Source organism: Ambystoma mexicanum, chromosome 7q (assembly GCF_040938575.1).
Source record: "Ambystoma mexicanum isolate Mex_15411 chromosome 7q, UKY_AmexF1_1, whole genome shotgun sequence".
Taxonomy (NCBI): domain Eukaryota; kingdom Metazoa; phylum Chordata; class Amphibia; order Caudata; family Ambystomatidae; genus Ambystoma; species Ambystoma mexicanum.
Genome location: NC_090941.1, coordinates 556,635,070 through 556,660,018, shown reverse-complemented (window position 1 = coordinate 556,660,018; position 24,949 = coordinate 556,635,070). Strand labels below are relative to the sequence as shown.

Here is a 24,949-nt window from a genome sequence, read left to right as displayed (position 1 = left end):
AACATGAAGACCCAGGTGAGGGGACCTCCACCACCAAGCCTATTCAGAATGATCATAGGGGGGTGTAATGCGGCCCGGAAGAGGAAACACTCTTCTACCCCCCCCCCGGGCTTAGACATAGGGAAGAGAGAGAAGCCCCAGGAGGCAGCTGATGCCTTTAATAGGCTCAAGGATGCCTTCATTTGCAGATCAGCAGTGCCCAGCCTCGTACCCCCTACCCAAGGGGTGAAAAATATAGGGGTTTTGCCCTCCTCCTCAGATGAATACGACGAACAAGAGGAGGAAGAATGAAGTCTGTCAGGAAGTGTTACAGAGAAAAAAAGAAGAGAGACAGATTGAGGGAAAAGCCAGCCTAGCGGAGAGTACCCCCGAGGACGATATGTCCGATATGTTTGAACCTGAAGCCATCTGGCATCCGAGATCCACGGACTAGACGCCATCCCCTAAAGTAGCACTATACATGGCGCAGAAGATACAGAAAACCCTACAAAAAGAGACCAGGTTCAGATTGAGGTCAGAGTGTCCCAGGCCAGAGCTCACGGGAAAGATAGCGGAGACCCCGGAACTTGATCCCAAAATGTTAACCTTCGTTACGAAGGCTTCTAAGGACACCAGAAGGGGGATGGACCGCGCATGGCGGTCCTGTCAAGATAAGTTATTAGATTTGACGGGCCCCATAGCCAAAGTTATGGATCTCGCGGAGAGAGCAAAGGACACCGGAGAGCCGGTGGATCCATATGTCCTGGCAGGATGGGCACAACGCGCTGTGTGTCTCCTAGGGAATGCAAACACAGCCATCTCAGCAGAGAGGCGTAGGTCTACACTTCTAAAAATAGACAATAAGTTAGGAGATCTGGCCTCTTATGAGGCAGGTGAGGGGGCACAGGGCCTCCTGTTTGGCGACACGTTCGTCAAAGAGATGAACAAGTTCGTAGGGATGTACACAGCACTTGAAAAAGCTCAAGCCTCGATCAGGAAGGTGTTCCCTACCCGGGTTTTTACAGGGGCCGGCCGCAACACAGGTCGCTCGTCCGGCCGCAGTAATTTTAACAGGAGACCTCAAGGGCCAAGGGCCCAGTACTGGGAGTCCCGTCAACAGGACGCGTTCTTCCCGAGCAAAGGAAGAGGATTCAGAGGGCGCCGAGGAAGAGGATACTTCAGGCAGCAGAATAGTTCCACAGGTGAGAGACGCAGCGTGTTATACCCCGATAGGCGGAAGGACGTCGCTTTTTATGAGCAACTGGCGCGAAATATCAGCAGACGCGTGGGTTCTTCAAACAGCCCAGGGATTTCACCTAGAATTCGTAGGGGAGCCCAGGCAGACTCAAATCCCTCAGTGCATGCGAAGCTCAGAGGAGGATATAGCACTTTTAGATGCAGAATTAGAAGCGCTAGCGCGAAAACAAGCGATAGAACGGGCGCAGCCGCACTCAGAGAGCTTCCTGAGCAACATGTTTCTGGTTCATCGGAAAGGAAAGGTGAGACCAGTGATCAACCTGAAAGAGTTAAACGGGTGGCTGGTCTACAGACATTTCAAAATGGAGGGAATGCACTTGCTAGCTGACCTCCTCAGAAAGGACGATTGGATAGCTCGGCTAGATCTGAAGGACGCATATCTCGCTATACCCATAGCGCCACTATTACAGCGTTTCCTACGCTTCAGGTGGAGAGCGCAGGTATGGCAGTTCAAGACCCTGCCCTTTGGGCTAGCGTCGGCGCCTTGGCCTTTCACCAAGCTGATGAGGCCCGTAGCCACCGCATTGAGAGAGCAGGGAATAATATGATCATTTATTTCGACGATATCCTTTTCATGGCAGAGAGCAAAGAGAGACTTCAGACACAAGTTCAGTGGGCAACAGACTTCATCTCCAGCCTAGGATTTTTGATCAACAGAGAGAAGTCAGAGCTTGTGCCTTGCAAGAAGCTAGAATTCCTAGGCTTTACCATAGACACGAGAAGTGCTACTCTAGCACTCTGCCTTCCAAGATAAAAGCCATCAAGAAGGATCTGAGGACAGCCCTGGGGAAGGAGCTTATTTCGCTTCGGAATCTAGCCAGGATAGTGGGTCTACTGGCAGCCTCAATTCAGGCAATTTTTCCCAGGACTCTACACTATCAGGCCCTTCAGAGGCTCAAAATCAAATATCTTCAAGAGGGTTGGAGATATCAGCAACAGGTTCCGTTAGACGAGGACAGCAGGACGGAGCTCCGATGGTGGCTAAGCAACATGGAGGCATGGAACGGCAGAGCTATCTTCAGAGACTGTCCAGAGCTCATAATAGAATCGGACGCCAACAGGTCAGGCTGGGGCGCCACGAGCGGAGACACAGAGACCGGAGGGAAGTGGTCTCCAGAAGAGTTAGAGCTACATATCAACTGCTTAGAGCTTCTGGCGGGATCTTTCGCAGTGAAAGTCTGGACAACATGACAACATATCCACTGGGAGATATATCAACAAGCTAGGAGGAACAAGATCCAGAATGCTAGTGGAGATTGCCAAGGACTTCTGGCATTTCTGCCTCAGCAAGAACCTATCAGTCAAAGCAGAATATCTTCCGGGAGCGAAGAATACAGTGGCAGACTGGAATTCTCGCTATCTGGTAGACTCCAGCGACTGGAGACTGCACAGTTCAGTGTTCAGCAGACTGCAGCTCAGGTGGGGGCCATTACATACAGATCTGTTTGCCTCAAGGCTAAACAAACACCTGCAGAACTACTTCAGCTGGAGACTAGACATGGAAGCGCTGGGAACGGATGCGTTCCTTCAAATGTGGGGACCTCACGTTCACTACGCGTTTCCTCCCTTCGCAATGATAGCCAGAGTCCTGGCGAAGGTTCGCAGAGACAAAGCCGAGCTGGTGATAGAGACTCCAGAGTGGAGATCGCAAGCCTGGTTTCCGATTCTGATGGAACTTTCCACGGATTTCCCTCAGAGGATCTCACACCGAGAGGATCTCCTCGTAGATCCAGCAGGAGTACTTCAACCCTCTGATCTTGCAACAGAGCCTGACACTTCTGGCCTGCAGAATTTTCAGGAAAAGGTGGCGCTTGCCGGGACTTTCAGAAGAGGCTATTGAGCTCATCAAAGTTTCATGGGCCCCATCGACAGTCAGGAGCTATAATTCCGCTTGGCAAGCCTGGGAATTGTGATGCATGGAGAGGAATATTCCTCCCGTTTCAGCTCCTATAGCTCAGATCATAAATTTCCTAGCGTCCTTGAGCGCGGAGGGGAAAGCTTTCAGGACAATCGGGTTGTATAGGTCAGCCATTTCGGCAGGGCACGAGCTGGTTGAAGGGGTACCAGCAGGGGAACACCCAGCAGTAGTGAGTCTTCTCAAGGGTATTAGGATCAGTAGGCCTCCACTACCCAGGTATTCAGTTCTGTGGGACGTTACGAGGGTGTTGCACATGATGGAGCAGTGGCCAGAGAACGAGCTTCTGTCAGTGAAACAATTATCGGGGAAGCTGGCCACGCTACTATGTTTAGTATCATGCAGACGTATTTCTGATGTGAAAGCACTAGAGATAGATCGGAAAATATTCTATCCAGATGGGATAGCATTCAACATAGCGCAGCGCACTAAAACTAACTCCAGAATAATTACTTACCCGGATTTTACAGGCAACAGCAAGCTCTGCGTGGCGCAATGCATAAAGCAATATGAGACAGTGATAGCCGCAGTGAGGCCTCTAGGAGTGACTCAGCTGCTTATCGCGCGCAGGAGATCTTACAGGGCGGTAGCCTCAGCTACTATAGCGAGATGGGTAAAGGAGGTCATGAGTTCAGTTGGGATAGATATATCTAGGTTTGGTGCACACTCAGCCAGAGGAGCAATGGCTTCCGGAGCTTTTGCAGCCGGAGTTCCGCTGCAGATGATCATGAAAGCTGCAGATTGGGCCAGTGACTCGGTTTTTAGGACATTTTCCTTCAAGCCGGTAGCTAACATGGCTGCTACAGTGATGCAAAGCTTTGAACAAGCATAATGCTTGCCTCCGGTCTTGTAATAGAATACAGATTGCCCATGCGGAAGTCTTGATTCTATTAAAGACACGGAGGCGAGCATTTCTTGATGGTGAATAATACTGTACTACATGTTTATCAGTGATGTAAGACTAATTCCCAACCCTAACGACGATGATCTTCTCTTTATTCTCAGGAGAAGAGCAGAAAAGTAACAGGGATTGAAGGAAGGTCAGGGATCTACCCTACGAAGAGTAGCAGAAAAGATACAAGTTGTTTAAAGTTGGATTGGTCTAATAGTTGCAAGAGTTACACAGCGAGAGACAAAAAGAAGAGGAAAGGACCTGTAGACACGGGGGTTTATACTTACCAAGGGACTGCCATTGGTGGACAGTAACGAGGCTAGGACTACACAGCCTCTAATACTCTTGGGATTGAGAGTTCTATTTCTCCATAGTACCATGTTTTGTTTATTTTCAGTTTTCTAAGCCTGTTGGGCACACTTTCTTAAAAAAAAAAACTGTTTTTAATAGTAAGTTTTGAATTGCTGTTGAGCAGTAAATAAAGAAGAAACGCATAATGCTCACCTCCGTGTCTTTAATAGAATTAAGACTTCCTGCTCTTGTCGCATGGGCAATCTGTATTATCTTTTGTTAAAGAGATCTTAGACCCAAACGGGTCCCTGCAGCCTAGGGCTCAAAGAAGGTAGGTAGCCATGACCAGTCAGGAGCCCCTTTTCAATTTGTTGCCCAGATTGGACACATTGTACTGCCCTTCTAATTTGAGCATTGTTTGACCAGGATGTGTGCAGCTCCCCTGGGTTCACTCTGCCCTCCAGAGGTGTTTCTCTCCTTACTTGTGTATAGTGACAGGCTCTTACAGTCAGATCAAAGAGTTCATGGCCCAGCGTCAATAAATTACTGGTTTCCTCAAACAGCATTTCTCATATAGTTTAAGATTTAAGATGGATGGTACTATTTCATTTCTATGATCTGTGAACTCTAGTTGAGACAGGTTAGTAGAAATTAAATTCCTCAAATTAGGTATTTCATGGAAAAGGGAGAGGATGATTGTTCTATGTAGAATTATATTCTCAGATTTAGACAGAATGAATTTTAGATCAAGTTCCAAAGGGATGATTTCTTAGTTGGTATTAATAAAATTGGATGTTTACTCATCCCCATCTGGAGAGATAAAAGATATCCTTTTGGGAGGTTTGTGCATATCCACTGTTACAGTATGAGTTGTATTCTTAGAAATGTTTGACACTTGTATGTTGGAAGAAATTCATACAAGGTCAGATTCAATACGCAAAGTTTTAGACCTGTCGGTAAATTGATTGATGTGACTTACTGCTTTTGAATCAGACTTACATATATTGTCCAGATCGTCACAAAGAGATTCAGAGATAGGATATTCTGCTTCCACCTCCTTTAATAGTCTGTAAATATATGTGAAATGTAATGTAAGGAATAAGTGAATCAGCTGATACGTGTATCATAAAGAGTTGGGGCCCTTAAAGTCTGTCCTCCTCCCGCCTTTTGGCTAGTGTAATTAAGCTGCTTTTGGCTTGACACAGTGTCCCGAAGATATCTTGCTCACAAGCCTTAATTGGCTTCTCTGCTTACACGCCACTGTCAGTGTAATAACCGACTAGGCCACTAATATAGAACTTAACGGGAACTACGTAGCTGTCTTATTGAACAAGAAACCAAGGATGTATCTCTAATAGCCCTAACAGGTGGTCACTATTACATAGCACTGAAGGTATTTACACCATATTAGCCACCCCCACATGGACAAACCTTCCTTTGGAGATTCCATTATTCTCAGCGAGCGATAGAGCCAGATTATAGTGGGAACCCAGAAAACATTGCCTTGAGGAAGATCTGTGAGGGTTGAAACACGTGTCAGCCGAATCAATTATTCCTTACATTAAATTTCTCATATATTTACATATTGATATTTTCTGTGATTATTAATTGGTGTAACCAGCGCAGGATATCAGGGTGCAACCCTTTATTATTGTTTCATATGAGGTGGCAACACCTCCCCCACCTTTGTTCTTGCTGAAGGTTCACCTCTTCTAGTGAAATTCAACTATCCCAGGACCTGTTGTAACTAATTGTCAAGTGCTACACGAGTTTGATTCAGTCCCTAGTGCCCCCCCTGTTTTCCCTCCTTTAATAGTCCTTTGGCCGTGTGGATTTCCTCTGCGTTCCCAGTACAAAAATAATCAGTGATACAGGTTTGATAGTTTTTGTTAAATATTGAGACAGAGTTATTCTCTTTTTCCCCTCTTTTTTTGTTAGTTTTATTCGTTTTTATTCTCCTTTTTGTTTGGGCACCTGCATCCTGCAGTACTTGCCACACCACGGAACCTTTGTCAGATTGAACAGCGTTAGCTATTCTTGAAATCTGTCAGGCAATGTTTTTCAAGGTTGTCAGAAATGTCCTCAAGTTTTTATTTTGTTTCGATGGAAGAAGGATTTGATTTTCCTTTTTTGGGGGTTGAGGAACCGCTTGTTTTGCTTTCCTCTGATGCTTAGCTTCACTTAAAGAATGTATAGTTCGGTTAAGTGTGGGAGAGAAATTGTTTATCATAGTTATTTCTTCTGCATGAACAGACATGCCATTGAGTAAAAAAATATTGTCCAGATTTGAGCCAAGAACATTAGTGGTGCAAGGTACTGAAGGTGTGTGTATTAGTTCGGAGCAGATGTTTTCATAGAGTTTAATGAGGGCATTTATGACAAAGTTCAGTGCCATTAAAGAGTTGGAATCCGGGGTGATCGGATCTTGCAGTTTCTTCAATAAGCTACAACTAGACTTCTCCAATTTCAAAAAAGGGAACAGGACCTGGAATTTTGTTGAGTTCAAATGAATGGTCCAGAAACAATGTCAGGTCCCAGATATTGAATGGGTCCCTTGCTGTAGTTGTAACCATTTGCATTATGTTTGATTCATCCAAAATTGCATTTGGATTTGCCAGTTAGCTAGGGCAGACACTGTATCACAGGACAATGTTTAGTCCTTCACTTAATTGACCAAAGGAACGTTTGATTTGTCCATGAATGGAGGACATTCTTTGGGCATTAAATAATTTGTGATCTTGTCGGGTATGCATTCCTTGGATCATAGTAACTCTCCTTTCAAACTTGGAGACACCTTTTTCTTAACAGCTGGTGTTATAGCCGAGATACAAGCTTCAGAATACTGAAATTGGCTAGACAGTTTGCCCAATGACAGGCTGCGCTGTGCGCGCCCCTTACGCCTCAGGTTGTGCTTGCTTTGACAGACCACAAGAAAGCACAATTTCTAAGAACTGCAAAAAGTTCTTACCTTTGCGCCCCAGCAGAGAAATGCTCTCAGTTAAATATGAAGTGAAGTTGGTCAGAATGCCACGCCGACTAAACCGCATGATCTGCACAATCTGTGCTTTGCTAGCGTGAGAGGCCGGTGGGGTTTTGTTTGTCCTCCTTCCCCAAATGATGTTGTGTCACCATGCAGGTAGTCAAGGCAGTAGCCTGTGTTTTGCTGCAGATTTAAATGGCAAAAATGCCAAATCATTCTTTCAGGAGTGCTCTCGTGTACATATTTTGCCACAATAACTGCTTGCACTTTAGTTCCCAATCATAGGCGGCAACTAGTGGAATTGTTATGTGTGCCATCTTTTCAAAGCACATACAATTATTCACTAGTGGGCATGTAACCGAAAACGGTTGGCAGAAGAGTTGTGCTGCAACAGCACTGATGAGTCAAGGCAAGAGATAAGCTCAATTTCTATTGCAAGTGACTACATTTCATTTGCTGTGCAAGTACACTGCACGTAGCAGTGCGCCTCATAGCCTGCAACAAAAACATTCGGTCCAGCTGTCACATAGTTTTTACCATATGCAGTTAACACTGCATGTAAAGTATAGCAGATCCCTCAACTGTAGACAGCTGCCCTGCGGGTTCACACACTGTTCATTTCTGCTACATTCCTTTTATACCGCTGCAGCCCATAGCATACAGCTGAGTCCCATAAAAAATATTTGGTCCAGCTGTCACATAGTTTCTATAATCTATAATACACTATTTGCCAGTTCTCCATCCTCTCTTCGGGTTCCAAGATCTCCACACTATACTACTCTGCTTTCCATGGTGTGCCTAAACTACAATTTATGCTGCTTGCATTGCACTGCTCCTCTCTTATATTTTCAGACTATATTCTGTTTAAGGGCCATGCATCCTACAGCGTTTCAATGCCATTACGTATGTACATGTTTTTAGGGTTGCTGTAGTACTGTATTCTGAGACTTGCCTACCATTTCGATGGGTGGAACCAGACTGATATGAAAATTGATATTTCTCCGCTGTAAAAGGTACAATGAGCTAAAATGTGGTTGTAGACTGTCCTGAGTAGGTACCTTGGCCAGAAAACAGGTTATTTGACTGTGTTTCTTCTCAGTAGAGGTGTTCGAACACCTTTTTGCAGATAAGAAAACATACTTCCTTCCTCATCTTATTCACAAGGGTCTTGTTAGCCCCTGGTGTTTTGGTATTTTCCTTTTTTCTTGATGGCGTTCAACACCCTTCTGATAACGTATCACCCCCTCGCCCCAAACTCTCTCCACTCTCATCCTTACTCTGAACTCCTCCAAACATCTCCTCCCTCCGACTATCTCCAAACTTCGGGTCTCATCATCCTCTTCCAAAAGTCTGCTCTCTCTAGCTCCCTCTTCAAACACCACCACCATCTGAACATCTGTATTGGCTTAAATAGCCCTCTGTGCCCTTCCTCAGGGTTGGATTATTTCTGATGGTATGCAGCAGACAGGTGGGACTCTGATTTGAAGGTGGTAATTGACTCACCTGTTTGTGGTTGGGGAACTGAGAGATGGACTACGTCTTCATATAAGCTGCTATATTGTTTCTCACTTTGTGGTCCTCATGAGCCCCAGGATCCTAGTATTTTACATGTATTTCATCAAAAGTAGAACGTGGAGAAAACACATTTCAATTGGGTGTCGCTTTTCTTCTTGGGTTGTTTGGGTTCACAAAGATGGGAAATGGGTACCATGTAATGGAAAGCTGTAGACTCACTGTGCCAGTATTGATAAATGCAGTGGTGGGTCTGTAATATTTGGACATGGTTTCCGTAACAAGTCCCCTAAACGAAGTCATTAAGCCTCTGAAGCCTCCGTGGTTAGGTGGAGGAGTTCATGGAAAAACTGTACAGTGGCAATAAAGCCAATGTGGGTTTGGGGAGTGGGCAATGTGAACATATGCTAAGTGTCCCTGATGTACACATGGGCTTGCCGAGGAAGCTCTGGAAGAAAGAATAAAATGTCCCTGATTCCCACACAGGCCAGCGAAACAATCCCCGTAGGATTCGATAGGGTTTCAACGTCTAGTCCAGGGTATCTCTTCCATTCTGTGAGAAACCGATGCTCTTACCACTGGCTGTCATAAAAAGACCTTTCTTGGGAATGCCTCTGGGTTAAGGCTAAAGGGGATAGCTTCCTTTGGAGATCTGGGGGAAAGAACATTCTTGGTTCACAGGTGTTTTGGCTAAGTGGGTGCAGGATCTCCCTTCCTTAAAGAACCATTCTTTAGAAGGTAATACATGTGACTATCCCCTCTACTAGCCTACCCATACCACTCCCGGTACCATCAACCGCTAGCTTTGAGTGGCACCTGGCCCCCTTAATCAACCCATTAGATGTTTCCAGAGCCAGGCAGGGGACTTCTTCACAGCATCTACAATTCTATATTTATGTCTCTGGGACAATATACCCCAATCCAGAGTGATTACATAAATAATCCATCTCTATAATGGCCCTTCCACAACAAGGACTCAATACGGGGGGTGGCACTGGCCTGAAACCATATTGGGAGGTGAAAATCCAGCAACACTGGAGTACTTCTTACAGCTCTGAAGCTGGATCAAAGCTGGTATGGCAGCAGGAGATGTGGCTAATATGCATAGATTAAGTATGACATAAATTAGCAACACTTGCACTGGGTATATTGCTTCTGTACGCAGGGCAGGGACAGGATGAGCAACAACAGAGCTCTATCCTCACTGTTCTCTATTCATGCCCAATGGGGACTTTTGTGCCTTCCTGTCCCTTTACTTAGTATCTTTGTGGTCTTCTAGGCCCTTATCTCAAACTGCTATTATGTGCCCAAAGGCAACTCAATGCACCCTGTGTACTTCACAAAATAACTTGTCCTTACAGAGAACTCCCTCGTTTTTAGAAATGCATTTCCAACACATAGTCAAACAACGTGTATCCATGCAACCCTAAGGCTAAAAGCAGTGGGGAAAATTGTAACTGACCCTGAAGGCACACTTTCAAACATCCAAGCACCAACATCCAATAGAGCACTGTGTTCATCTTATATTACGCTATCACACAGATATTACCCTTTCTCACTTTCCCACACAGAACACTCACCATTATCTCACTTGTCATGTCAAGAATAAACTATTCCAACAGCACCTACCTCACAAAAAAGTACAACGAACCCAGAACGCAGCATCAAGACTCCATTTAAAATTCAAAAGAGAGAACACATCATGCCAGCACCAAAATCACTACAGTTTCTAACAGTCAAGAAGGATCTATTTCAAAACACTCTGCACTGTTCACAGAGCCATTCATGGTCAAGGAGCATAATCCTTGCAAGACAAAATTCTCCAACTACAAACCAAACAGAACCCTGAGGTCTAGTAATGGTAGATGTCTTGAACCCAAACGTTATTCAAAAATGAAATACAGAGGACCAGCATTTTCAACCATCTCAACAAATCTCTGAAGGGAATGTGCAAAATAGAGGAACACCTAACCTTCAAGAAAGCACTAACAAGATGGCTGTTTAATATGCTGAGCTAACCCACAAGCCACAGGCCATTGTCAAAGAGAGACCAAACATAGCTGACCATGCCACACTGGGATTCAGTGAACCAACAAGCTAGCAGCGTGACTGTGACTTAGCTGGATGCCATGAGAAACACACTCTCTTTCCCCCACTAACCCATGCTAAAACCTTCCACACTCCTGAACACATACCACATGCAAACCAACTATGCCACACATACACAACACCTATAAACATCCCTATCCACACTGCAACAAACAGCAGAACCCCACACCTCCTAAAATAACTCACACAATCTTAACACGTCCAATGCATCTTTACACCAGAAGCACACAAGGCCTCCCATAAGGACACAAGCACCTTGCACTCCCACAAACCCAGACCACACCCGCACACAGTGACTGTTTTTTTCCGAACTGATGCTACCAACACCATAGCAAAAGTACTTGTGCGCTCTTCTCCTGCTCCGACTAAAAACCGACCTCTCCCTTATTGTCAGATGTGCCAGAGCGCCTAAAGACGTTCAAATGGCAGTGCTGTGTGGTGTAAATCTCACTACACAGATAACATGAGAGAGTTGGTGCAGCTTCTATTGAAATCATTTGCAGTATCACCAGGCACACATGAATGTATAAAGCAACACCCGCATTGCAGTAAACAAAGACATTCCTGTTGAGAGACACAATTTCCCTATTTCATCAAAACCTTTACAAACAATATTATACTTAGACTTTCAACATACTGATTTGTTTTGTTTTCCACAAGGAGCCAACGGTCATCTGCCACAAGGAACACCGACTTGAGGTTTATGGGCAAAGATATGCTATGGGCGCAGCCTTCCAAGACATCCAGCACAGTGAGGTGGCTTCTGAAAAGACAGCAGGAACATAAGACATTAGGCCCTGAGCAAGCATTTGAATTCTTCTTCGCACTGTGCGATCATTGCAGCTGCATGCACTCGTTCCTATCAATACGAGTACCACTTCAATCAATGTGGTCATGACAATATAATAACATTTGTTTTCTATATACAGATTCATCTTGGATTCCTCCTGGTTCTAAGACGCTTGTAGCTTCAAGCAGAGTAGCACATTATGTGGTAGTGTACCCTCTCCTGCCCTTGATGGAAAACATTTGGACCAACTTCAGAGTCCTAGGCTCTATGTCTTTTTTCATTATAAACCATGTTATTGAGCTTTTGTATGCATAAAAAGAAAAACGTGTTCAATCCCTTTGTGCTTCCCCTTATTAATGGACAACATTCTCAAGTAAATGAGTTGGGTTACTTCTCCACAGGAAAAAGTTGTGATTATTTGCCATTTTAATGACATTCAGTATGAAAAGCTGGAGTGAAGAGGCCACACAGGTGTATGTGAAGTACAAGCAACAACCAGCCTGGTGTAGGGGAGAGCAAGTAGTGCAACATCTAAGGAAACACCTAAGTGCTTCATTGTTTGCATAAGGCAGGGAAGTGTGGGTCTCATGTGTACGGAGGCTAAGAGAAGTCAATGCACAAAGACTAGATGTGTCTTCTTGAACTGTTTCCACCAACAACCTTCCGTATCCCAATATTCCTCCATCATTGGGGAACTGAAATAGTTATGTGACTTTGTTGTCAGTTATTGAAGTGAAAGGTCTCAATCGTAACCCTACCTTTCCCAAATGAAAAATAACACACACACACACAACAAATCATGTCTACTGCATCAAAAAGATGGATTCCAAGACACGCTCAGTAGATACAAAAGCTACATTCTTTTTGAAAAAGTTATTTTAAAAGTTACGACAACAAATGTGTGGCAGGCTCGTCGTTTCTTAAACCAGGGATTTCAACAGTGATTAAACATTTGTTTCTACATACGAAAACTATTGATTATGTGTGTTTTATTAATGTTATTGGTTTCGATTTGAGATCCATTGTGAGCATCTTCAAAACACGTCATGCTGGCCAGTGAAGAAAGGCGCATTACAAGACTATGATAATGGCAACGGGTATTATGTGTAACACAGATGGGTGGGCAAGGACTATGGACAGCTCTTTACATCAAGAATCTCTTTATGGTCTGATTAGAGGTTTAAAGTGTCACTGTTTTCCTGTCTGTGATAGTCACTTCTAGTTGAATTTTTACATTAAAAATGCATGGAAATATGATGTTATGTTATTGGGCAACTGCTGCTATTATTACGGTCTCTTGTCAAATTTAGGAAATGCAAGAGAGAAACAAATGACTTCCCTCTCGGTAATGTTCTTTCTGATGGATATTCCTCCTAAAGATTCCTCAATTAAAATATCTATCACCCAACACAGCTGTCTTCTGAAACATTTCTGCCACCAGGTGAGCAGTGCCAGTCTGCGTCTGTTCCATTCAATGCGACTACAAGCCCGGCATTGGATAAGATGTTGGGCCAGTATATATTGTAGCTTTGCGCCCAGTGACTTTTTCACTAGAACTCTGATGCTGAGGTACAGCAGAACTGAAAGGTGTCCTATCCACCAAGTGGTGCAGGATGGGAGGGCAATGAGGAACCCATGGGAGGAACATCCATCAAAAAGAGCTTTAGAGAGAGCTAATGTATTTATTCTTCTAATGGATTCCTTCCTCCCCCGAATACCTCATCTATGATAAACCCCCAAAGCAATAGGTAGACCTGGAGGAAGGAGGAGAGCAAGCACCATGTATACCAGAAAACTCTGGAGGACCGCTCTAGCAAAACAAGCATCACACCCTGACTGGGAATCCAAGCAGTAATGTTTTGGCTAACGTGTGCAACAAGGCTCACAAAGACACCTGGCAAATATCCAGAAAAGGCAGAGGTGCAATTCAGTCGCTTAGTTGAAAGAGTTGAGACCTTCAAGCACATCCCTTTGAGCCAGATTGCAGCATTCAGAGTATGATCCACCTCAACACGGTCTGTCAACACAACCCACAGAAAGCTGGTAATCTTTCCTGACGTATGAGTGACATAGTAGCTGAGAACCAGTCCTGGGTCCAGCCGATACAATTGTTCCTCTGCCTTGAAAGGATGAGGCGGAAGAAAAAAGACAGGAAGATGGATCTTTTGAGAGTGATGGAAATGGAACAAGTTACTTACCTGTAACTGTTGTTCTCCAGCATGGGTCTGGCATGGATTCACATGCTCATGAATATTCCCCGTCGTCAGGCCGGGAATCCTCAGTAAAGAAAAAATCAGTATCAGTTTTGTTTCTGATCTGTCTTTCTTAGTAGTAACCAATCACTGATCACTGGGTCATACTGCCCCCAGCCAATGACTGCCCTCTACCTAAGCCCCTCCCCTGGCAGCCATCCTCAGATTTGGTAGCACGTAAAGTGGCAGTATGACCAAATGAAGAGCCGCAGAGGGGAAGGAGGGAGGGTTTGCATGTGGATCCATGCCAGACCCATGCTGGAGAACAACAGTTACAGATAAGTAACTTGTTCCTTCTCCAGCATGGGGTCTGGCATGGATTCACATGCTCATGAATATAAGAATACATAGCAGTATACACATGCACAACCACGGGAGGTGGCACCAGGCTCAACATTAAGCAATACAACAACTCAACATTAAGCATCTCTTACCTCCTCACCAGGCTCACCTTAAGCGAACAGGTTGCGCAGCACTGCTTGGCCGACCCTGGACTCCTCTCTGGAGTCCCGATCGACGCAGTAGAATCTTGTGAAGGTGTGCGTCGACCTCCACGTAGCAGCCCTGCAGATGTCCAGCAGGGGCACACCAGGCAGGAACGCCGTGGTAGCAGCGATCGCTCTGGTCGAATGGGCTCTCAGACGGCCGGGCAGCGGTCGGTTTGCCAACCGGTGACAATGCATGATGCAGCCAGAGAGCCATCTGGAAATGGAAGCCTTCGAGAGAGCCTTCCCTTGATTCACAGGTCCAAAGTTCACAAACAGCTGTGATGTCTTCCGAAAACTCTTTGTGCGGTCCACGTAGAACTTCAGTGCTCTAGCCACATCCAGCGATTGCAAAGTCCTCTCGGCCGGAGACGAAGGCGACGGGAGGAAAACTGGCAACACCAAGGGCTCATTGAGGTGGAAGTCCGACGGCACCTTGGGCATGAAGGAGGGGTGCGTCCTCAGCACCACCCTTGTGTCGTGAAAAGTCAAGTATGGAGGCTTGCAAGATAGGGCCTGGATCTCTCCCACCCGTTGTGCGGAGGTGATGGCCATGAGAAATGCGGTCTTCCACGACAGGAACTTCAACGGCGCCGAATGCATAGGCTCGAATGGGGCCCCCATGAGCCTGGTCAGCACCACGTTGAGCTCCCACGCCGGGGAAGGGGCCTTCACTGGCGGGAACGATCGGAATAGTCCCTTCATAGATTCCTTCACCAGGCGATGAGACCACAAGGACGCCCGTCCCGTAGTTCTGGTGTATCGGGAGATGGCAGCCAGATGTATCTTGATGGAGGCGTGAGCCAGTCCAGCTTTGGCAAGCGACAGCAGGTACGGCAATACTTGAGGGGCCGTAATCCGCAGAGGGTTAATCTTCTGTGCACGGCACCAGACAGAGAACCTCTTCCACTTATGTACATAGCATTTGAGAGTTGAGGACGCCCTGGCTTTTGCAAGAACCTCTCTGCAGTCAGCCGGGATATCATATCCTCCAAACTCTAGTGCTGCAGGAGCCAATCCTGCACGTTCAGCGACTCCGGGTGGTGATGAAGAATGGCGCCTCCTTCTCTGGAGAGAAGATCTGCGTCCGTCGCCAGCTTGATAGGTGGGGACGCTGACAAGTCCAGAAGGTCCGGGAACCAGATCTGTCTCGGCCATGCCGGTGCGACGAGGATCATCCTGCACCTGGACCTCTTGAGCTGGTTGATGAGACGGAGCAGCAACGGCAATGGAGGGAACGCGTGCAGGAACAGGCTGTCCCAAGGGAACGAGAAAGCATCGCCCATGCTCCTCGGTTGTGCGAACCTGCTGGCGAACCTCTGGCACTTGGAGTTTGTCGCCGTCGCGAACAGGTCGATCTGGGGTTTGCCCCACCGTTGAAAGAGCCGATCCACCTGGTCCTGGTGTAGTTCCCACTCGTGGTAAGAGTGCAGCACCCTGCTGAGTGAGTCGGCGATGGTGTTTTTTATTCCTGCCAGGTGGAAGGGAACCAGAAACATCCCCTGGGCGACGGCCCAGTGCCACAGATCCTGGGCCTCCTTGGATAGGGCTGGGGATCTGGTGCCTCCCTGCTTCCGGAAGTAGAACATCGTGGTGGTGTTGTCGGTGAAGATCCTCACCACTTTGTCCTTGAGGGACGGAAGGAACGATTTGAGTGCCCAGAACACGGCTCGTAGCCCCAGGATGTTGATGTGGAGAGACCTCTCCTCTGGGAGCCAGAGGTCTCTTGCTTGGAGATCTCCGGTGTGGGCCCCACATCCCTCCAGGGAGGCGTCCGTCATTACTGTCTCCTAATACGCCAGGGTCTGAAAGTCCATGCCTGCCGCGAGGTGCGCACGGGCACTCCACCATAGAATCGCCCGACGGAACTCCTCGTCCAGCGGGATCCTGTCTTCGAAGCTGCCCACCGCTTGAACCCAGCGGGCGTCGAGGAACTCTTGTAGCGGACGCATCCGAAGTCTGCAAAGGGGCACAAGGTAGATGCATGAGGACATCATCCCGAGGAGGGACTTGATGGACCTCACTCTGGCCACATCCGTGGCTAACAGGCGCTGCACCTTGCCCAAAATGGCCTTCGTCCTTTCTTCCGACGGAGATGCCAATCGCTTCACTGTATCGAGCTTCGCTCCCAGAAACAGTGCCACCTGCGACGGGACCAGATGGGATTTGGGGTAGTTGATGGCGAATCCCAGCTCCGTGAGCAGGCAGACCTTGCACGGATTAGCCAGTCGTCCAGGTAGGGGTAGACGTGGATCCCTTGCAGGCTCAGCCGCGCCGCCACAGGTGCGAGGCACTTGGTGAACACCCTGGGTGCCGACTTTAATCCGAACGGCAGGGCTCTGAATTGGTAGTGACGCCCCTGGACTACGAATCTGAGGAACTTTCTGTGTCCTTTTAGAATGGGGATGTGGAAGTAAGCATCCTCCAGGTCCAGTGACGATAGGAATTCGCCCTCCTCCAGCTGTCCCAGCACGTGCTGGAGGGTGACCATCCTGAATTTCTGTGCCTTGATGTACTTGTTCAACCGACGCAGGTCCAGGATGGGGTACCAACCGCCTGTCTTCTTTCTGACGAGGAAGTATCATGAGTATACTCCGGAGCCCCGGAGCCTCTTGGGGACGAGCTCAATGGCACCTTTCTTGAGCATCGTCCTTACCTCCAACAGCAGTTGAGGGACGTGATTCTCCTTCATGGCCACGGGAGGAATGCAAGGACACTTCTTTTGAAATTCTAGCGAGTGTCCGCGGGCCAGGGTGTCCAGCACCCAACGGTCGGTGGAGATGGACTCCCACACGCTGACGAACTTCGTCAGCCGGCCTCCCACCGGGGTGCTTCGGTGGGGGCCCGACGCTATGGCCGGTTCAGTCCTGCTTGGAAGAAGCCTTGCCGCCTTGGCCTCCTTGCCGACGGTGGCGAGACCCTCCTTGCTTGCCGCGGCCTCTGTAGGCCTCTTGGGACGAGGAGCGGGCCGCCTGGCGGTAAGTAGAAGAGCCACCGCTGGATCCCTTGGAGGCTCCCTGTCTGCCTCCAGAGCTCCGAAAGGGCCGCCGTTGCTGAAGGACTCCTAGGGCTCGGGCTGTTTCCGTATCTGTCTTGATGGCCTGGAGGGACTCATCCACCGTCTTTCCAAACAGGTTGTCGTCCGGTAGAAAGTCTAGCAGAGGAGCTATCTTGAACCAAAGCTCCCTGTCGTAACGGGTCACAATCGCTGAGGCATTGGCCACCTTAATCGTCGTCGCCGCCGACGAGATGACTCGTCGTCCCATGGAGTCCAACTTCTTGCCCTCGCTGTCCGGCGGGGAAGTGGAAGTTGAAGCCGCCGCACCCGCTGCTTTCTTCTTGGCTGCTGCCGAGACGACAGAGTCCGGCGTGGACTGGGCCCTGAGGCACAAGGGGGCGGCATCAGGGACCTGGTACTTCTTCTCGCACCTGTCCCTCTTGGCGGGTGTCGTGGAAGGGTTCTTGAGGATAGCCAGCCCCTCGTCCCAGATGTCGTCGAGCAATGGCACCGCGAGGACCGTCTTTCTCTTGGCCTCTCGTCGTTGGTAAAGAAAACCTTCCTTTTTCTGTTCCTCAGGGCAGAGCTGGAAGAGCTTGGATGCCCTGGCTATCATGGCGTGAAAAGAGCCAATTACGTCGGGCGGAGAGGCCCGAGGGGGGGGGGGGGGTGATGATGGGATGTCCGTTGTATCATCGCCACTGTCGTCGTCCGTCCCCGTCGCTGTATCCGTCGCCGTATCCTCCCGAGGGTCCGGCGAGGGGGATGAGGGGTCCACAGGCCTCGCGAGCAGAAAGGGCGGAGCAGGGTGGACTCTCCTCCATTTGTTCGGAGGGCTTCCCGACGGTCCTGGTTCTGGATCCTCCTTCGGGGTCCGTGGTAACCTCGTCCTTATCTCAGTACATAAGGATTGGATCGCCAACAAAATGGCCGCCAAGCTGTCCTGGGGCTCGGGTAATGGCTGCGACGGACGGGATGGCTGCTCCACTGGGCCCTCGTCGTCGCCATCGTCACTATCTTCGATCACATCAGCGGAACCTTCCCCTGGGATCGAACCTTCTCGAACCTCTCGTTGAGGCCTTTCATGGTTTCCACTGGATCCTCCTCGGAGGCTGAATCCGAGTCCGTAATGGCCACCGCCTCCCCCCCTCTTTTTCCCCGGGGTCTTCACGGGGGTCTTAACGATGGTCTGGAAAGAGGATTCCCTCCGCGGTGGCAGGGAAACTCTGGGCCCCGAGGCCGCCTCCACTGGCGTAGCCTCTGCCGGCTTTGCCAGGGCCACTGCGACAACCTCGATAGAGGCCTTTGCCGTTTGGATCAAGGCCCTCACCACCTTACGTGCATCCTGGGCCTTCGCTTTGGGGGGAGGGTCATCGCCTCGCTCGCCCTCGGCTCCCTTCGAGATCGACCGGGGCTTCTCCAGAAGCTTACCCGGGTTCTCGGACTTCCTCTTCCCCGAACCAGAGCGCTGGCTCGTGGTTGATCATGCTGGGGAAGTCGCGCCCTGCCTGGCAGCCGAGGAGCCCGACCTTTCGGCGCTCCCGGTGCCCGTGGACTCTGCCTTCTGTTGGTCCCCCGTCGCCGGCGCCCTCACAGGACTTAGAAGACCGCTCAGACTTTTTCTTCGCCTTCTCACCTGCTGTGCCCTTCTCCAGCCATTCGGCGAGGCGGGAACGACGATCTTGCTTGGTCCGTTCCGACAGGTTCTTGCAGAACGCACAGTCCTTCTCCACATGCGTCTTGTCCTCATGAAGGCAGTAGAGACATCTCGAAAGCTCGTCCTCCTTGAAAACATTTTGCAATCCGCATCCTGGGCAGCTCCTGAACAGCTTGGATCCGGGCGTCGAGCTTCCCTTGTCCTGGGCAATGTCCGTTGAGGTAGGCCACAGATCTTCTGGAATCCTCCAAGAAGCATAACTCGACGAAAACTTCACCCTTGAGGGGCATAGAAGAATTCCGAAACGGGTCCCTGTTATCGGAAGTAGAAACGGTGGAGCATGAGGCTCGATTAAACCGAAAAAATGAGAAAAAAATCTCCTGCAAAAGTGCGAAAACGCAGTAAAAGCTGGAGAGCTAAAGCACGAGGACTCCCAACACTTGAACGTGCGGTAAAAATCTGAGGATGGCTGCCAGGGGAGGGGCTTAGGTAGAGGGCAATCATTGGCTGGGGGCAGTATGACCCAGAGATCAGTGATTGGTTACTACTAAGAAAGACAGATCAGAAACGAAACTGATACTGATTTTTTCTTTACCGAGGATTCCCGGCCTGACGACGGGGAATATTCATGAGCATGTGAATCCATGCCAGACCCCATGCTGGAGAACCAAAATAACCTTTGTAAGGAAGGCTGTCACCTTCACCTTCTCTTTTGAAAAGCCTTGAGCTCACTCACCAGCCTAGCTGATCGGAAATGATGGCAACCAGTAAAATCACCTTGGAGGTGAGTAAGCGTAAAGAAAAAGAATGAAGGGGCTTAATCAGAGCACCCATGAGAAACATCAACACCAAATGTAAGTCCCATGCCGGAACAACAAACTGTTGGGTAAACTGGTTGCACAACACCTGCAAAAATTGCATAACAGTGAGTTTGTGGGGTTTGTGAAGAATGAGCCCTGCTCAGTGGAACTCTTAAAAACTGAAATAGCAAGGGCGTGGCCTGGAGTGCCAACGATGTGGCAGCTCCTGTGATGGCCTCCGTATGGGACCGCAGCGAAAACAAAATCTTTTCGGTTCCCGCTATGCTCAGAACACTTCAGCAACCAGCCTGGGTTGCGGAACCTAAGGGGCACCTGTGGTGCTGTTTTGGGCTCGAAATGCGCCTGCCCTCCTAACAAACGCAACAAGGGGAGCCGCTGTCCGCGACCACACTCGACTTCGAAATGGCGGGCGCGCCGCCCTGCCCCAGGCCCTGCGGCTTCTTGCTGGCTCCCTTTGACTCTGGGGCCGCCCTTGCAGTCGGACTCCCCACGGGGTCTGACCACGGAGCCCAACTCCTATAATGCTCCACCCGGCGCTCTGCCGCGTCCTCAACACACCCGGGAGCTGCCGGAGTACTGAGCCCGGACCTAGCCCATCAGGACTGGGCCGCCCGGGGGGGCCGCCCCCACATCTGCGCCCGGAGGCTTGCCCATCCAACTCACCTGCGGCTCCCGCCGGAGCGTCCGATCCCTTCTGGCCCGGGACCGGGGACTTGAGGTGTGCCGGCGGCATCTTCCACCCTCCGGCGTGGGCCCCCGAGACTCCTCCTTCTCTGCCCGCCTTGCCGCGGACTCAGCCGCCGCAGCTTCAACCGCTCGCCCGAGAGTGTGGGCTCTGTGCTCGCCTGGATCCTTCCCTGTGTGATCCGCGCTCCCCCACTGACTGCTGTCTTGGAACCTGGAGCACGATGCCGTTGGGCGGCGGCTTCTGTAATAGCAGACTTCTCGCCCTGACTGGCCCGAACACACTCTGCGGCCACTATCTGGAGCCTACACCTGCCCTAGCCGAGGTGAGCCGTACTCCACCCCTGCTGAACCCCTGCTCTTCCCGTGTGGGCTGCAGACCGCCCCCCCTGCATAAGCCTTCCAAAGGCAGGGGCCCTCAACCTGGCCCCTGGGAGCCCCCAGATTGCCTATTGACCTGCACCCCTGGCAGCTGAGCCACGCTGGTGATTTCCTGGGGCGCTCCTGCCCATCCCCCCCTCTGCTCCACCCAGGGGGGGCCTGCCTGCGGTTCCTGCACCCTGACTTGGTCTTGGAGGGTGTCCTTTGAAACTGCAACGACTCTACTATGGCGGATCTGCGCCATAAAGGTACTTCTTCGCCCTCAAGGGGAGTAAAGTGTTTCCTTCCCGCGCAGCCCCCCGGGGTGCTCTGGCCCACTCCACCTCTCTGACCCCCTTCACCCCTGGTGCCTTCAGTTGGGGGACCGAGATCTCCGTGCGAAATTGCCAAGCCGAACCCCCCGGGGCAGTTTCCACCTGAGAGCCATGACTAAAGCCTTAAAAACCGCAAAATCTGGTGACATTTCCACCATGCTGCTGGCCCAGGAGAGGGGGAAGAAGGCCGACCACCCCAAACTCACCCCCCAGAAGTCCACCGAAGATAAAGGGTCGCTCGCAACTAAAGAGGACCTCCAGGCTTTCATGACCGACATTAAAACGGAATTCAGGTCCTGCATGATGGAACTCACATCCAAAGTGGAGCAAACAGAACAACGGGTCAACGATGTCGAACGCAGGCTGGGGGAGACCGAGGAACTAGATACGGACCACTCTAACTTACTAACGGAGGTCCAGCGCTCCATTCAGGCACTAATGGACAGAACCGAAATCCTCGAGTTCAAACAGGAGGACTTAGAGAACCGCTCTCGGCGCAACAACCTCCACATTCGTGGGGTGACCTCCGCAATCCCCGATAAGGAGCTCCCCGGATACATAAGCCTCTTCTTTCAATCCCTGCTGCCAGATCCAGAGGAGACGCAGCTTATGCTTGACCGTACTCACCGATTGCGCCCATGCCGGCGATCCGACACAGACCCCCCACCAGACGTGATCACAAGAGTTCATTTCTACACCACCAAGGAGGCCATTGCAGCGATAGGCCGCTCAAAAGATGAACTCTCTTTCCAGGGCTCCCCTCTGCAGATCTTCCAGGACCTCTCCCCTCTAACCCTCCAGAAGCACAGGATGCTATGCCCACTCTCGCTCTTCCTGCAAGACCAACTGATCTGCTACCACTGGCTGTTCCCCTCGGCATTACAGTTCTCGTATAAGGGCACCCCCAGCACCATCAGCCACCTCGATGACGCAGCATCAATCCTCCGCCCGGGCTCTCCTGGGGGCACGGAACCTCACTCCTCTAGCCAGAGGCGCCTGATGCAAGACACCGCCTCTCCCAAGCCATAGCGGGCCCCATGGTCTAGGGTACAGAGAAGTCGCATGACCCAGATAACAGGCGCTAGTACGTTTGAAACACGCATAGCTGTTGGAACCACTGATATTTTCTAAAGCTCGCTGCGGAACCCCTGCGGTCCATACCCTACTCCAGGGTGGATACCACTATATTATCCCTGGAGAATACTTCAACTTTGTTGGCAATGTCAACACTTGACAGCTTGTGTGGCCCGGGGTGCCTCCAACTGATCAAAATCGGTCCCCGCGGTCACAGCTTGGTCCTCCCGTCGGAGGCCACTGTTGGTAGTTTATGTCTCCCGTTGGAGACTTTCTCTAAAAACCTTCGGCCACAGGTAACCCCAATGCAGCAAACCCCTCACAGCTATGGCTGACTTGAACCGCACCCAATCCCCCATGCCCCCGCAGCAAATGGACTCGGAGCACCAGGCTCCGCATCTGATACTAAGGTTCACCACTCTAAACGTCAGAGGCTTAAATTCCCCCACCCCCCGAAGAGGAAATCCATCCTACAAGAAAGAAACACACCTACTCCCAGCAGACTTTCCTCGCTTGCGAAGCAGACTCTATCCCCTACAATTCCTGGCCTCTAGAGGAACCAAGAAGGGAGGCCCCGCGATCCTCTTTGCTAAGGACTTGAAACCCCAGATCCTGGACTTGCTGAGTTGCCCCGAGGGCCGCTTTGTGGCGGTCAAATGCTCTGTCCTTGGCCAACTTTACACCCTTGTCTCAACCTATGCCCCGAATGAGCACCGGGAGGGATTCTATCAAGATCTGGAGGACTCCCTCCTTCCATTCATTGAAGGGCAGGTAGTCATCGGGGGCGACTTCAATGGGGTCCCGGACCCCCTCAGGGACAGATCTCACCCCCCCATCAGCCAAGGATTTGAAGTTGGCAACAGCTCTGCTCCGCTTATTTCATGCACTGAACGTTGTTCACTCCTGGAGAGTGCTATCCCCAGAAGAGAAAGACTTCACCTTCTATTCGTACGTTCACTGTACCTTCTCCAGAATCGATCTACTGCTGGTTTCCCCCCAGATCCTATCCTTCACAGACAATGTCACGATTGGCTCCCGGATCCTCTCGGACCACGCTCCGGACTCGCTTGCCCTGCGGGCTCACGACCCGGATCCCCCTCCCCACCGCCAGTGGAGCCTCTACGATCCTATCTTGGGGGACATGGCAGTAAGGGACACGATTAGCAAAACGATTAAAAACTTCTTTGCGGAAAACCCAGACGAGGACACCTCCCCGGCTAATACCTGGGACGCCATTAAAGCGGTGCTTAGAGGGCAGCTAATTGCCCAAGGCGCTGCGTACCATAAACAGAAGAGGGCGGCACGAGCTATCCTGGAAGCTGAGGCCACCCATAAACGCAAGGGCTGGTCCCCGAAATCCTACAGGGTCCTACAAATGGCAAGGAAGAGACTCGAGGCGCACTATGCTGACGCTACAGCGAATCTGCTGACCAGGACCAAGCAATGGTATTATGCCCACAACAACAAGGCTAACAAACTACTGGTCAGCAAACTGGCTAAGGAGAAGAGCAGAAATTTCATCCAGGGCCTACGCGATGCACAAGGGGGATCTACCACTCGGAAGACGAAAAACTACGGCCGACGATCGCCCACCAATCAGGAATAATGACTGCAGTCCCACAGGACCAAGATGAGCAGCGCTCCTACATTCAGGAGGCTTTGCTTCCGACTCTCAAACCAGAGGCGAGAGAGGGGCTAGAGTCCCCGATCACTAATGAGGAAGTGGAGGAGGCCATTAAAAGCCTAAAGCCGAGGGCTCCAGGCCCAGATGGGTTCTCCACACGCTTCTATAAACTCTTCCGCCCGCAATTGGTGGCCCCTCTGATCCGCCTCTTAAACTCGTTTGTGGCCTCTGGCACAGTCACCCCATAGATGCAGGAGTCCATCACTGTTTTGATTCTTAAGCCCGGAAAGGACCCCCTGGAGAATAGTTCATATAGACCCATCCCCTTGTTGAACTTGGACGCCAACATCTACTCCAAGGTCCTGGCCAACCGCCTTGCCCCTATCCTCCTGAGCATTATAGGCCCGGACCAGACAGGGTTTATCCTCCACAGATCAACGAAGGAGAACATCGGCAGGGCTCTAGACCTAATAGAGGTCACCACTCAGGACTCTCAGCAACTAGCCCTGATCGCTCTAGACGCAACTAAAGCTTTCGATAAAGAAGACTAGCCATATCTGTCCCTCGCCCTAATGGCCTTTGGCTTCGGACCAACCTTCATGCGGATGACCCTGGCAAACTACCAGGGCCCGAGGACCCAGCTGAGAGTCAATGTCCGCCTGTCGGACCTGATCCCTCGCACATGCGGCACGCAACAGGGATGCCCGCTATCCCCCTTGCTCTTTGCTCTGGCCATGGAACTGTTGGCCCAGCGAGTTCGCCGGGACCCCCTGATCTCTGGCCTAAGGATCGGCACCGCCCAACACAAAATCGCCCTCTACACGGACGATGTGTTGCTGACCATCACAAATATCAAAGACTCCATGAGGGCAGCCCTGGCGGAAATTCGGGCCTTCTGGAGTGTCTCGGGGTTCGCTATTAACTTCCACAAATC

General features: G+C 50.1%; 1 protein-coding gene across 1 annotated transcript in view; it reads right to left on the bottom strand.

Annotated features, from left to right (window-relative positions):
• VWA8 (von Willebrand factor A domain containing 8) overlaps nucleotides 1–24,949 on the bottom strand; it is a 3,012,337-nt gene that overhangs the window by 882,372 nt on the left and 2,105,016 nt on the right. Inside the window, exon 32 of the mRNA XM_069639376.1 lies at nucleotides 11,573–11,698. Coding sequence (XP_069495477.1) covers nucleotides 11,573–11,698 — 126 coding nt within the window. The remainder of the gene's footprint in view (nucleotides 1–11,572; nucleotides 11,699–24,949) is intronic.